At 42.1% G+C, this 14060-nt stretch overlaps 1 protein-coding gene across 2 annotated transcripts in view; it reads left to right on the top strand.

The window, feature by feature from the left end:
- The first annotated feature begins 873 nt into the window (after positions 1-873).
- Positions 874-14060, top strand: part of LOC109891713 (membrane-associated phosphatidylinositol transfer protein 2) — a 75456-nt gene continuing 62269 nt past the window's right edge. Inside the window, exons 1-3 of one of the 2 annotated variants that reach the window (XM_031826314.1) lie at positions 874-1236; positions 10303-10408; positions 10943-11139. In XM_031826314.1, the coding sequence (XP_031682174.1) occupies positions 11062-11139 (78 nt within the window). In that variant the 5' untranslated portion in view covers positions 874-1236; positions 10303-10408; positions 10943-11061. The remainder of the gene's footprint in view (positions 1237-10302; positions 10409-10942; positions 11140-14060) is intronic. The other variant, XM_031826315.1, reaches the window with a different exon arrangement.

Here is a 14060-nt window from a genome sequence, read left to right as displayed (position 1 = left end):
AAACAGACATACACATTCAAACATCTGATACATTGAGACATTAGAATTCCATTAGAACATTTATAATCATCTATACACATTTGAAATCATGATAATAAGCATTTCTAAAACAGCATTTACATTGTCTAGGGTGTGACTTATGAAAATGAATGAATGGATCATTGATTTGGTAGTCAAAGTGAAAGACCCATGTTGTGATTCAAGGCAGGCTCATTCAAACTCCAGTATGCAATACAACACTCTTGGCCAGGGACACATAATTTTATAGGTACAGTACATGGTTTTTTATAACACCCTGCAGGTGGGAAGTCATTTGGTACTGTGTACTTAGGCTACAGTATGTTTTGCATGTCTTCACCCTATTCCAAACTGACCTCTGCAGTCATGAATAGGTTTTTGAAAGCCTGTACAGTGTGCCTCTGTTTTTTAGGAATTCTAGCTTGCTTTTGTTTGACGTGTAGATCGCTGTGTGTGCGTGCTAGTGCATGTGTGTGTGTGAGACTGTGACTGTGGCACTTGAATCAGTAAAGGTTTTGAATCAGTAAAGGTTTTGAATCAGTACAAGATTTGAATCAGTAAAGGATTTAAATCAGTTTAGATCAGCAAACAACACATATATCCTGTCCTATGAATACTATTACCATGTAACAAATATGGAGAGCAGGCAAGAGAAACATTCACAGTGAAGAGAGGATGGATGAGAGGGAGAAAAAGGGAGAAGTGGGGTGAGAAAGATAGAGAAAGAAAGAGGGAGAGAGAGGAATGAAGGAGTGCAGTAGCGTTGATTAACCAGTGGGCCATCCCATCATAACAACACCGACCAATCACATCACAGCCTCGTGCGTCTCCATGGTAACTGGGCTTCCTAGTTCCAGTTTAGGTGGAGACAAAGGGAGGAATGGAGAAAAAGGGGGTAGGTGAAAAGATGAAGAGCAAGCGAATCGATGTCTCCTGTTTTTCTTTCTCTGATGGCTGTTTTCACACCAAGCGCTCCTCTCATGCTGCCTTAGTCACCTCACAGCTGATGAGACCACAGACGAACACAACAACAATAAAAACAACATCATAACCAGACTAAGGCCAGTCGTTGATGGTGATACTGTAGGGATGTCAGTGTGGCAGGCTTTCTGGCTGATGGGGCTGTCGAGAGCTGGGAGATGAGATGACCCTTCAGTCACTGTAGATTGGATCTGCTGGTTATGACAAGCTGTCTATGTGCCGTCCTGCTTCTGAAAGGTAAAACGCCTTGTTTTGAGAACGCTCTTCCATATCAGCATTAGACCTGCTTTTGTTCTGGACTGTGTCAGTGTATGTGTGTGTATGTTATTGTATCTCTGATGCAGATGAAGGAGAGGATGTCTGTGTTGACTGTTGGGATGAAGTATAGCTGGTTTAGGGTGGTGGAGTGAGTGGAGTAGTCGTAGTCGTAGTGCGTAGCCATACACCATATTATCACATTCATTCTTCATCCTAGAACCTCGACTTGTGAAGCTAGACTTGGAGGCTGGATGTCGGCTTCAGGTTAGCTACTGTATTGTACGTTTTACTGAACCTGAATTTGTTGAATCTGAATGTGTGTACTGTGCTCTGCAGTAGTTGTTGTTATTGTTGATCCTGTTGTTGTTGTTTATGCTGTTGTTGTTGATCCTGTTGTTGTTGTTTATGCTGTTGTTGTTGATCCTGCCACTGAAGCCTGTATTGATTGTACGCTGTTAAAAACAACATATTGATAAAAGCCTGGCATGTGTGTCTGTCTGTGTGTCTGTCTGTGTGTCTGTCTGTGTGTCTGCCTGCCTGCAGGGCTTCAGGAGGGCAGCAGCCATGTGATTCGGTGGAATTGAGGCTTGTGATGGTAATCACATAGAGACATCACTGGTCCCTACTGGACTGAATAACCTCCTTTAGATTCTTCATTCTTTTATTAGATTTGGATGTTTAGATTTTTTGACATTATATTATGGCAGTATGGTTCTGCACCCTGACTGTCATCCTAGCATGTGTCCACAGGATGGAATAATAGACTCAGAGTCTTGTGAAGTGGTGCTCTCACTACGGAAAAGCCATTCTAATAAGCTACAATAGACACATCGTCTGAGTAGAATGGATGGGAGGTGTCCGGTACATTTAGCTGATATAACTTGCCCCCGTGTGAAAGACAAACCCCCATTCATTCAATCAATCAATCAAATGTATTTATTTATAAAGCCCTTTTACATTAGCCGATTTCACAAAGTGCTATACAGAAACCCAGCCTAAAACCCCAAACAGCAAGCAATGCAGATGTAGAAGCAGGCCCCTAGGAAAGGTTTTATTGTTCAGACTGGGCAGTAGCACTCTCAGCTGGACCAAGTAGTGGACATCCCCAAAGTAATCACCAGTCTGGAGCTCTGCCACCTCAGACCCCACGGGGGGGTCAAATACAGGGAGAGGACTGGACAGACAGTTGCTGAGGGAACCATCTGACGACAAAGTCCCTCCGGCATTGGTTGGAATAGAGGATGGAATGGAACTGGCCCGGAACACACCCTGACACAATACACACACACTGGCTGTGGTGTTAGATATAATTGATGTGGCCTGCTCCCTGCCAAGTTAGACCCTAGCAGTTGGAATGTGTTTGTCTCAAGCCTAAGTGCTCCAGCTAATTACTGCAGCCTGACTATAATACATCACAGCTTGGCTTTTCCTGCCTCTGGTCCAGTAATATCAAATCAAATTGTATTTGCCAGATGCGCCGAATACAACAGGTGTAGACCTTACCGTGAAATGCTTACTTACAAGCCCTTAACCAACAATGCAGTTCAAGAAATAGTTATGAAGATATTTAGTAAATTAACTAAAGTAAAAAATAAATAAAAAATAAACGATAAAATAACAATAACGAGGCTTTATACAGGGGGGCATCAATGTGCAGGGGTACAGGGTAGTCGACGTAGGGGTAAAGTGATAATAAACAGCAAGTAGCAGCAGTGTACAAACAGGTTGGGGGGGCACTTTAGGCACTTTAGTATTGCCAGTGTAACAGTATAGCTTCCCTCCCTCTCCTACCTGGGCTCGAACCAGGAACACATTGACAACAGCCTCCCTCAAAGCATCTTTACCCACCGCTCCACATAAACGGCGGCCCTTGCAGAGCAAGGGGAACAACTACTTCAAGTCTCAGAGCGAGTGACGTTTGAAACGCTATTAGCGCGCCCCCCACTAACTAGTTATCCATTTCACATCGGTTACACCAGCCTAATCTCGGGAGTTGATATGCTTGAAGTCATAAACAGCGCTGTGCTTCAAGCGAAGAGCTGCTTGCAAACGCACGAAAGTGCTGTTTGAATGAATGCTTACTAGCCTGCTGCTGCCTACCACATCAAATATCAAATCAGACTTAATTATAACATAATAACTCACAGAAATACGAGCCTTAGGTCATTAATATGGTCAAATCCGGAAACTATCATCACGAAAATAAAAAGCTTATTCTTTAAGTGAAATACGGAACCTTTCCGTATTGTATCTATCGGGTGGCATCCATCAGTCTAAATATTCCTGTTACATTGTACAACCTTCAATGTTATGTCATAATTACGTAAAATTCTGGCAAATTAGTTCGCAACGAGCCAGGCGGCCCAAACTGTTGCATATACCCTGACTCTGCATGCAATGAACGCAAGAGAAGTGACACAATTTACCTAGTTTAATATTGCCTGCTAACATTAATTTCTTTAACTAAATATGCAGGTTTAAAGATATATACTTCTGTGTATTGATTTTAAGAAAGGCATTAATGTTTATGGTTAGCTACAGTCGTGCAACGATTATGCTTTTTTCGCAAATGCGCTTTTGTTAAATCATCCCCCGTTTGGCGAAGTTGGCTGTCTTTGTTAGGAAGAAATAGTCTTTACAGTTCGCAATGAGCCAGGTGGCCCAAACTGCTGCATATACCCTGACTCTGTTACACAGAATGTAAGAGAAGTGACACAATTTCCCTAGTTAAAATAATTTCATGTTAGCAGGCAATATTAACAAAATATGCAGGTTTAAAAATATATACTTGTGTATTGATTTTAAGAAAGGCGTTGATGTTTATGGTTAGGTACACATTGGTGCAACGACAGTGCTTTTTTTGCGAATGCGCTTGTTAAATCACCCGTTTGGCGAAATAGGCTATGATTCAATGATAAATTAACAGGCACCGCATCGATTATATTCAACGCAGAACAAGCTAGATAAACTAGTAATATCATCAACCATGTATAGTTTACTAGTGATTATTTTTAGATTGATTGTTTTTTATAAGATACGTTTAATGCTAGCTAGCACCTTACCTTGGCTCCTTGCTGCACTCGCATAACAGGCAGTCAGCCTGCCACTCAATCTTCTCGCGGAGTGCAATGTAATCGGCCATGATCGGTGTCCCAAAAATGCCGATTACCAATTGTTATGAAAACTTGAAATCGGCCCTAATTAATCAGCCATTCCGATTAATCGGCCGACCTCTAGTACACACTACCCTCTGTAGCACCTTACGATCAGATGCAGAGCAGTTGCTATACCAGGCAACACCATGCAACCGGTCAGGATGCTCTCGATGGTGCAGCTGTAGAACTTTTTGAAGATCTGGGGACCCATGCCAAATCTTTCCAGTCTTCTGAGGTGGGAAAGGTGTTGTTGTGCCCTCTTCATGACTGTCTTGGTGTTTTTGGACCATGATAGTTTGTTGGTGATGTGGACACCAAGGAACATGAAACTCTCGACCTGCTCCAATATAGCCCCATTGATGTTAATGGGGGCCTGTTCAGCCCACCTTTTCCTGTAGTCCATGATCAGCTCTTTTGTCTTGCTCACATTGAGGGAGAGGTTGTTGTCCTGGCACCACACTGCCAGGTCTCTGACCTCCTCTCTATAGGCTCATCGTTGTCAGTGATCAGGCCCACCGCTGTTGTGTCGTCAGCAAACTTAATGATGGTGTTGGAGTTTTGTTTAGGGTTGCAATTTTTGGGGAATATTCAGAGGTGGAAACTTTCCGTGGGAATTAACAGGAATATATGGGAATTCAAATAAATATATGCAAATTAATATTAATACAATTTAAATGTAGATGTTTTTTGTATGGGATATATTTACCATATCATATGGAGACAGAAACATAAACATTTTATCTTATCATAAGTAGACATAATTGCAAATGATTAAATCCTTCCAATAGAAATTCTAAAAAACAATTTAGTTACGAATTTAACTTTAAGTAAGTGAGTTGACTCTTCACACTGAACAACAAAAGAAAGGGAATATTGAATGATCCTCAGTGATCCATCGCATCTCCCAAAAACGTTTTCAACATACATCTGTAAAATGATGGTCTATAAACTAAAGCTTTGGTTGTCTTCCTCTCAGTCTTCCATGTCTTCTCCCTGGGCCTCCTCAATGTCCACCTCTTGAACATCAGACTCTGAGGCCTCATCTTCACTGTCACTTTCCAACCTTGTTGAGGATGGCTCCTTGTCAGGCTCAAAAAGCCTCAAATTTGCCCAATTTTTCAACCCTTGTATTGGTCAGCCTGTTGCGTGCTTTGGTGTGTCTTCCCAAAAAAGGACCAGTTGCGCTCTTACGAGCCTGATGGTGGAATTTGAAGGATGATGGAGGCAACAGTGAAAAGAGCCTCAGATCCACAAAGTCCATTTCCAACAGGTGGCTGATGAGATATGTTGGCACGACTGCCATATTGTATCTCCATCCCATATTGCATCTCCATCCCAAAGCCCTTGCTTGGAAGTGTACTTCGCCAGACTGCCAAGAACCTTGCCCTCATCCAGGCCAAGGTGGCGAGACACTGTAGTGATGACACCATAGGCCTTGTTGATCTCTGCACCAGACAGGATGCTCTTGCCAGCATACTTCCAACATGTACACTGCGGCGTGTATGGGCTTCAGGCAGAAGTCTTCACACTTTTTGATGTATTTCAGAACTTCAGTTTCCTCTACTTGGAGCAACAGTGAAGTGGGCAGGGCATTATGGATTTATTCTCTCAAGCAGAGTCTGAACATCAGACAGGATGGCATTGTCTCCCTCAATCCATGCAATGGCTACTGCTATAGGTTTCAGGAGTTTCAGGCTGCTTCCCACTCTCTCTCAAAATACATCATCCAGGAGGATCCTCTTGATGGGGCTGCCCATATCGGCAGACTGTGATATGGCCATTTCTTGGAGAGACTCCTTCCCCTCCAGGAGGCTGTCAAACATGATGACAACACCACCCCAACGGGTGTTGCTGGGCAGCTTCAATGTGGTGCGGTGTGTCTATTGTCCCCTGTGTCTGTGCTCTTGTAGAAGAGCTTGTAGAAGAGCTTGTAGAAGAGCTCTTGTATTTAATTATTCCTTGCCCGCAAACATTCGACCACCGATCAGAGATGATTGCAATACAGTCTTCTTTCTCTATGATTTGCTTGACCTTCACTTGAACTCCGTTGAACTTTGCATCCAGCAAATGAGTAGGTAAAGCAAGTCTGTTCGGAGGGGTGTCTGAGGCCTCATCTTCACTGTCACTTTCCAACCTTGAAAAATGAGATGAACTAGTTTCATTCTCTGACTGCATTCCTCCATTGGGTCAAAAAAACTTCTGGTCCAGCAGGACCATGAGCTGTTGCTATCGATAAGGTGTCTGATTCATCATTTTCACCTCAAATAGAAGTAGAGGGACTTTGGTCAGAGGTTTAACCTTTATTGTTGTGAGTGCTGAGGGAACTTTATGCACTTGGCCAGATGATTCTGCATCTTTGTTGCATTCTTCACATATGATTTGGCACAGTATTTGCAAATGTACACAGCTTTTCCTTCTACATTAGCTGCAGTGAAATGTCTCCACACATCAGATAGTGCCCGTGGCATTTTCCTGTAAAGATTAGAAAAAAGGAGTAAAAAAAACACAAATACAATTCCATGTACAGATAAATAGTTAAGCAGTTAGATTAAACAACTCCTTCGTAAGATAAATGTTTTCAAATGAAACATGTATGTAAACAGGTGAATTAACACTCCTCAGTTAGCAGGCTCAAGCAAGCTAAAACCCACATGGTTGCAAAAACTAACTAGCAGAAAATGTTAACAAGTTAGAAATGATTTAACACACTTTTCCGTAGGCTACCATACAAAAAAAGTATGTACAGTGCCTTGCGAAAGTATTCGGCCCCCTTGAACTTTGCGACCTTTTGCCACATTTCAGGCTTCAAACATAAAGATATAAAACTGTATTTTTTTTGTGAAGAATCAACAACAAGTGGGACACAATCATGAAGTGGAACGACATTTATTGGATATTTCAAACTTTTTTAACAAATCAAAAACTGAAAAATCGGGAGTGCAAAATTATTCAGCCCCCTTAAGTTAATACTTTGTAGCGCCACCTTTTGCTGCGATTACAGCTGTAAGTCGCTTGGGGTATGTCTCTATCAGTTTTGCACATCGAGAGACTGAAATGTTTTCCCATTCCTCCTTGCAAAACAGCTCGAACTCAGTGAGGTTGGATGGAGAGCATTTGTGAACAGCAGTTTTCAGTTCTTTCCACAGATTCTCGATTGGATTCAGGTCTGGACTTTGACTTGGCCATTCTAACACCTGGATATGTTTATTTTTGAACCAATCCATTGTAGATTTTGCTTTTTTTTGGATCATTGTCCTGTTGGAAGACAAATCTCCGTCCCAGTCTCAGGTCTTTTGCAGACTCCATCAGGTTTTCTTCCAGAATGGTCCTGTATTTGGCTCCATCCATCTTCCCATCAATTTTAACCATCTTCCCTGTCCCTGCTGAAGAAAAGCAGGCCCAAACCATGATGCTGCCACCACCATGTTTGACAGTGGGGATGGTGTGTTCAGAGTGATGAGCTGTGTTGCTTTTATGCCAAACATAACGTTTTGCATTGTTGCCAAAAAGTTCAATTTTGGTTTCATCTGACCAGAGCACCTTCTTCCACATGTTTGGTGTGTCTCCCAGGTGGCTTGTGGCAAACTTTAAACAACACTTTTTATGGATATCTTTAAGAAATGGCTTTCTTCTTGCCACGCTTCCATAAAGGCCAGATTTGTGCAATATACGACTGATTGTTGTCCTATGGACAGAGTCTCCCACCTCAGCTGTAGATCTCTGCAGTTCATCCAGAGTGATCATGGGCCTCTTGGCTGCATCTCTGATCAGTCTTCTCCTTGTATGAGCTGAAAGTTTAGAGGGACGGCCAGGTTTTGGTAGATTTGGTAGATTCTTACAGCTCATTGAGTGCAGTCTTAGTGCCAGCATCGGTTTGTGGTGTTAAATAGACAGCTACGAATAATATAGAGGAGAACTCTCTTGGAAAAGGCTAGTGATAGTGTGGTCTACAGCTTATCTTGACGTACTCTACCTCAGGCGAACAATACCTTGAGACTTTTTAAATATTAGACATCATGCACCAGCTGTTATTGACAAAATATAATAGTGTGCGTGTGTGTGAAGCTGTGTGTTTGTGCGTGTGTGTGTTATCAAATTTAACCTACGTTAGAGCAGCAGCTCTCATAATTAACTGTAATAGGAATCATTTTAAACCAATGACGTATCACATTGTTGGGCCGTGGAATCATTTTAAGCCAATGACATGAAACAATCATGGGGAGGGGCGAATCCTGTTAAGCTAACGACAATAGCTGATGCATTCTTTGGACGGCAATCATTTTAAACCATTGACGTACTCTATCACATTCTTAGCATCCAGAATGCTCTATACACCCAGTCTTAATCCCAGACCACCTGTTTAACTCTACCCTCTTTCTCTCTTTTTTCTTTCTTTCTTTCTTTTTCTCTCTCTCTATCTCTAGTTCTATACCTCTCTCTCTCCCTCCCTATCTATCTCTATCTCTCTAGCTCTCTCTCTCTCTGTCTGTCTAGGTCCTCCCATACATGCTCTCCCCCTCGGGCAGCCTTCCACCCCCTCTCTCCCATCTCTCCCTCTTATTCCCTCCCTCCTTTCTCTCTCTCTCACACACACACACAAATAAAACCAAATTCTGGGTGTAGTGGAGAAAAGCATTGGCACGCTGTTGTTGTGGACAATATGAATGTAACGGAACTCTGTTACTGTTACTACTCCTCAAGAGCAAATCTCACCTAGGACAGTGATTTGACCCCAGGACATAATCCTAGAGGATTATGGGTGATTAGGTCTCCTGGTGGCCCCTAACGGAGTAAACACAGTCTGCTAGACCAACACTTGATGCAGCTCCTACCAAAAGGTTGCCGTTTTGAATAACCAAGCCGGCAAGATGAAAAATCTGTTGATATGCCCCTGAGCAACACACTTAATCCTAACTTGCTCCAGGGGCACCGTGCTACTATGGCTGACCCTGTAAAACAACACTGCATCTATCTGGTGTCTGTGACAATAAAAAAACATACTGTATTTACTTTGTTAATGTAAACGTAGTAAACCTTACCCACACACACTCCGTCTCTCTATCCATCAGGGTAGCGTCACAGCTGAGCTGCCGATGTCATCAACAGCAGCATGGCAGTGTCTGTCATCAATTGTTTGTAGCTGACTTGGGAGAGTTGGGGGAAGGAGATAGAAGGGGGGGAAGCAAAGGGAAGCGACAGAGAGACAGAGAAGTATTTTATTTTGTATTGTTTTTAGAGAGTATTTGTATTTGCATTGTGGCTGTAGTCCCTGGGCAGCACTTACCTGCCCAGGGACTACAGGTGCAAATGAGCTCTTGGGTAACCCTGACACATTTACATGGATTTTGCATTAGTGTAATATTAATGTTGATTAATGTGCACTGTCCCTGTAAAATAAAAATAAGACAGAGTTGTGTGATGCTGCGTATTTAATCCCTCTTACACTAAGCTCCCTCAGTCATGTGACGTACTAAACTCGTCCCTGTGAGTCTCTCTTTCTGTGTGTGTGTGTGTGTGTGTGTGTGTGTGTGTGTGTGTGTGTGTGTGTGTGTGTGTGTGTGTGTTGTCATGCTGCCTTGTCGCTTGATCAGACTTGTACTGTCTACTGGAGGAAACATTATTTGGACTTTGTTTTGGCATTACTTTGATTTGATTGATTGGATGTTGACTGGATGTTTATGCTTGATGCCTGGGACTTGTCGATGGTGGAATCACGTTGTTAGCAGACTGACATTACCTCTACAGTGAATAGGGACTTTGACTATTGGGATTTAGTTTGGACGTTACTGGGAAGTTGCTGGAACGTTTGATGTACCTGGATATAGCGTGTAATAACTTGTAATAAATCATATATTAAATGTAAGTAAAGGTTTTGATATATCTGGTGCAGGGCTGAACGTTGACTGAGGACATACACACACACAGGATTTGGAGAAGAAGTGTTGTCTTCGTTAGAGCGTTGGACTAGGAACCAAAAGGTTGCCTGAGCTGACAAGGTAAAAAATCTGTTGTTCTGCCCCTGAACAAGGCAATGTCTTTTCCGAGGCAGTCATTGAAATTAAGAATTTGTTCTGACTTGCCATGGTAAGTAAAATATGTAATTCAGTTTTGTATTCACTTTAGATGTAAGTCTCTCTTGTCAAGATTAGCAGTACAGTTTTTTTTACATTTTATTCATTTAGCAGATGCTCTTATCCAGAGAGACTTACTGTTAGTGCATTCATCGTAAGGTAGCTAGGTGGGACAGCTACATATCACAGGCATAGTGAATACACTTTCCTCAATAATGTAGCTATCAGCAAAGTCAGATCTTTAAAGGGGGGAGTCAAGAGCAAGTGTTGGTTCAGGGAAGTTTTTTTTTGTAGTCTTTATAGTCTTACACTTGCATGCGTGTGTGTCATCACACAGACATCTTCTAAGACTACTGATTGTTCTCACCACATTGACTTGACCCAATCAAGTATTACATGATACGCGTTTCCTCTCACCCAGTGTTAACTCAGATATGTGTCTCTTCTGTTCACCTACAGGTCTGAACCGTAATGTGTTCCATCCCGGCTGTTTGATGATGCTGCTGCTTGGGTAGAGCGGCTCGTTGAGACGACCCTCTGCCCCCCCCCCCCCTGTGCCACCCCACCACCTAGCTACCATGCTGATCAAGGAGTACCGCATCCCCATGCCTATGAGCGTGGAAGAGTACCGCATTGCCCAGCTCTACATGATCCAGGTGGGTGGCTACTGGCTAGCATACATACTGAAATACAACACACAGAATACATGTATGTAGCATAGCATTGCATGGCTAACATGCATCATACAGAATACATTACCTAGCATAGCATGGCTAACACACAGCAGGCAGAATACATTACCTAGCATAGCATGGCTAACATACAGCAGGCAGAATACATTACCTAGCATAGCATGGCTAACACACAGCAGGCAGAATACATTACCTAGCATAGCATGGCTAACATACAGCAGGCAGAATACATTACCTAGCATAGCATGGCTAACACACAGCAGGCAGAATACATTACCTAGCATAGCATGGCTAACACACAGCAGGCAGAATACATTACCTAGCATAGCATGGCTAACATACAGCAGGCAGAATACATTACCTAGCATAGCATGGCTAACACACAGCAGGCAATACAACATATGAAGAGTTTATTTCCAAAACACTAGAGTGTATATCCACACATTTTTCACATTTGTGTCTTTTCATCAGAAATTATTGCTTATGAGCACCTTCATGTGTGTGTAAAATATATCTGTTCACAGATTTTTAAGTAATAGATTTTAGATGTGTATGAAAATGTTTTTTTTTTACAAAACGCTATATATCCATTGTTTGGCTGGAATGGAATGTTGGTATCCTGTGTATTTGACTGTGACATGTGATCGTCTCACCTAGCTATCTTAAGATGAATGCACTTACTGTAAGTTTCTCTAGGTAAGAGCATCTGCTAAATGACTAAAATGTCAAATATAAAAGTTTCACATACAGATCTCAAATTAATGTATTGAATTACAAAATATATATACATTACCATTCAAAAGTTTGGACACACCTACTCATTCCAGGGTTTTTCTTTATTTTTACCATTTTCTACATTGTAGAATAATAATAATGAAGACATCAAAAACAGGAAATAACACATGGAATCATATAGTAACCAAAAAAGTGTTAAACAAATCAAAATATATTTATATTTGAGATTCTTCAAAGTAGCCACCCTTTGCCTTGATGACAGCTTTGCACACTCTTAGCATTCTCTCAACCAGCTTCATGTGGTAGTCACCTACAATGCATTTCAATTATTAACAGGTGTGCCTTGTTAAAAGTTCATTTGTGGAATTTGTTTCCTTCTTTATGCATTTGAGAAAATCAGTTCTGTTGTGACAAGTTAGGGGTGGTATGCAGAAGATAACCCTATGTCACGTTTCTTAAAAATTGAACCCAGAAGCAGACCAGGACAAGGAGAGTAGGAAGAAGGTGAGTATTTATTTACAAGTGAATGTGAATGGGTAGATATATCCAGGTGGCGTAGCGGGCAGCGGTGGTGAGTTGATGGGAGTAAATAGGTGGATCCAATGGGGAAGCGGAATCCTCCGACGACCAGGCGGGAATGGGGTAAATGATCCGGGTGAGTAACTGAAGACAGAACAAACGGAGGTAAGTTTAAGGCAAGCAAGACGTACAAAACAACAAAACAAATTCTATCCAACTTGAGGCTGATACTATGGCACAACATACTGTTCATGGCTAACGATCCGGCAGGGAATGGTTGTCAGGTCCGGGCTTATGAAGAGGAGAGATGATGATCAGGACCAGGTGTGCAGATAGCTGATGGGATACAGGTGCGGGTAATCAGAACTCCCAACTGGCTACATTGCCCGGCAACCAGACAGGGTGCGTTCCAGTACGCCGGAAAAAACACTCCAGGACAGAACACTGGCAAATATCAGACTCAGGAAACGGGATTCGTGACACCCTATTTTGTAAAAGACCAAGTCCATATTATGGTTAGAACAGCTTCACTTACTTAAGACATGACGGTCAGTCAATCTGGAAAATGTCAAGAACTTTGAAAGTTTCAAAGTGCAGTCGCAAAAACCACCAAGCGCTATGATGAAACTGGCTCTCATGAGGACCACCACAGGAAAGGAAGACCCAGAGTTAACTCTGCTGCAGATGATAACTTCAGTAGAGTTAACTGCACCTCAGATTGCAGCCCAAATAAATGCTTCTGACTGGGTGAATCAGGCCTTCATGGTCAAATTTCTGCAAAGAAACCACTACTAAAGGACACCAATAAGAATAAGAGACTTGCTTGGGCCAAGAAACATGAGCAATGGGCATTAAACCGGTGTCCTTTGGTCTGATGAGTCCAAATGTGAGATTTTTGGTTACAACAGCTGTGTCTTTGTGAGGCGCAGAGTAGGTGAACGGATTATCTCTGCATGTGTGGTTTCCAACGTGAAGCATGGAGGAGGAAGTGTGATGGTGTGGGGGTGCTTTGCTGGTGACACTGAGTGATTTATACAGAATTCAAGGCACACTTAACCAGCATGGCTACCACCGCATTCTGCAACAATACAACATCCCATCTGGTTTGCGCTTAGTGGGACTATCATTTGTTTTTCAACAGGACAATGACCCAAAACACACTTCCAGCCTGTGTAAGGGCTATTTGAACAAGAATGAGAGTGATGGAGTGCTGCATCAGATGACCTGGCCACCCCAGTCACGTGACCTCAACCCAATTGAGATTGTTTGGACCGCAGACTGAAGGAAACGCAGCCAACAAGTGCTCAGTATATGTGGGAATTTCTTGAAGACGATTGGAAAAGCATTCCTTATGATGCTGGTTGAGAGAATGCCAAGAGTGTGCAAAGCTGTCATTAAGGCAAAGGGTGGCTACTTTGAAGAATCTAAAATATATTTTGATTTGTTTAACACTTTTTTGGTTACTACATGATCCCATATGTGTTATTTTATAGTTTTGATGGCTTCCCTATTATTCTACAATGTAGAAAATAGTAAAAATAAAGAAAAACCCTTGAATGAATAGGTGTGTCCAAACTTTACTGGTACAGTATACACAATTAAATATTAATGTCACAAATGTGTAATTTGTA

Source organism: Oncorhynchus kisutch, linkage group LG6, assembly GCF_002021735.2.
Source record: "Oncorhynchus kisutch isolate 150728-3 linkage group LG6, Okis_V2, whole genome shotgun sequence".
Classification (NCBI taxonomy): Eukaryota; Metazoa; Chordata; class Actinopteri; order Salmoniformes; family Salmonidae; genus Oncorhynchus; species Oncorhynchus kisutch.
Note: the sequence above shows the minus strand (reverse complement) of the source record. Positions and strands in the feature narration are given on the sequence as shown.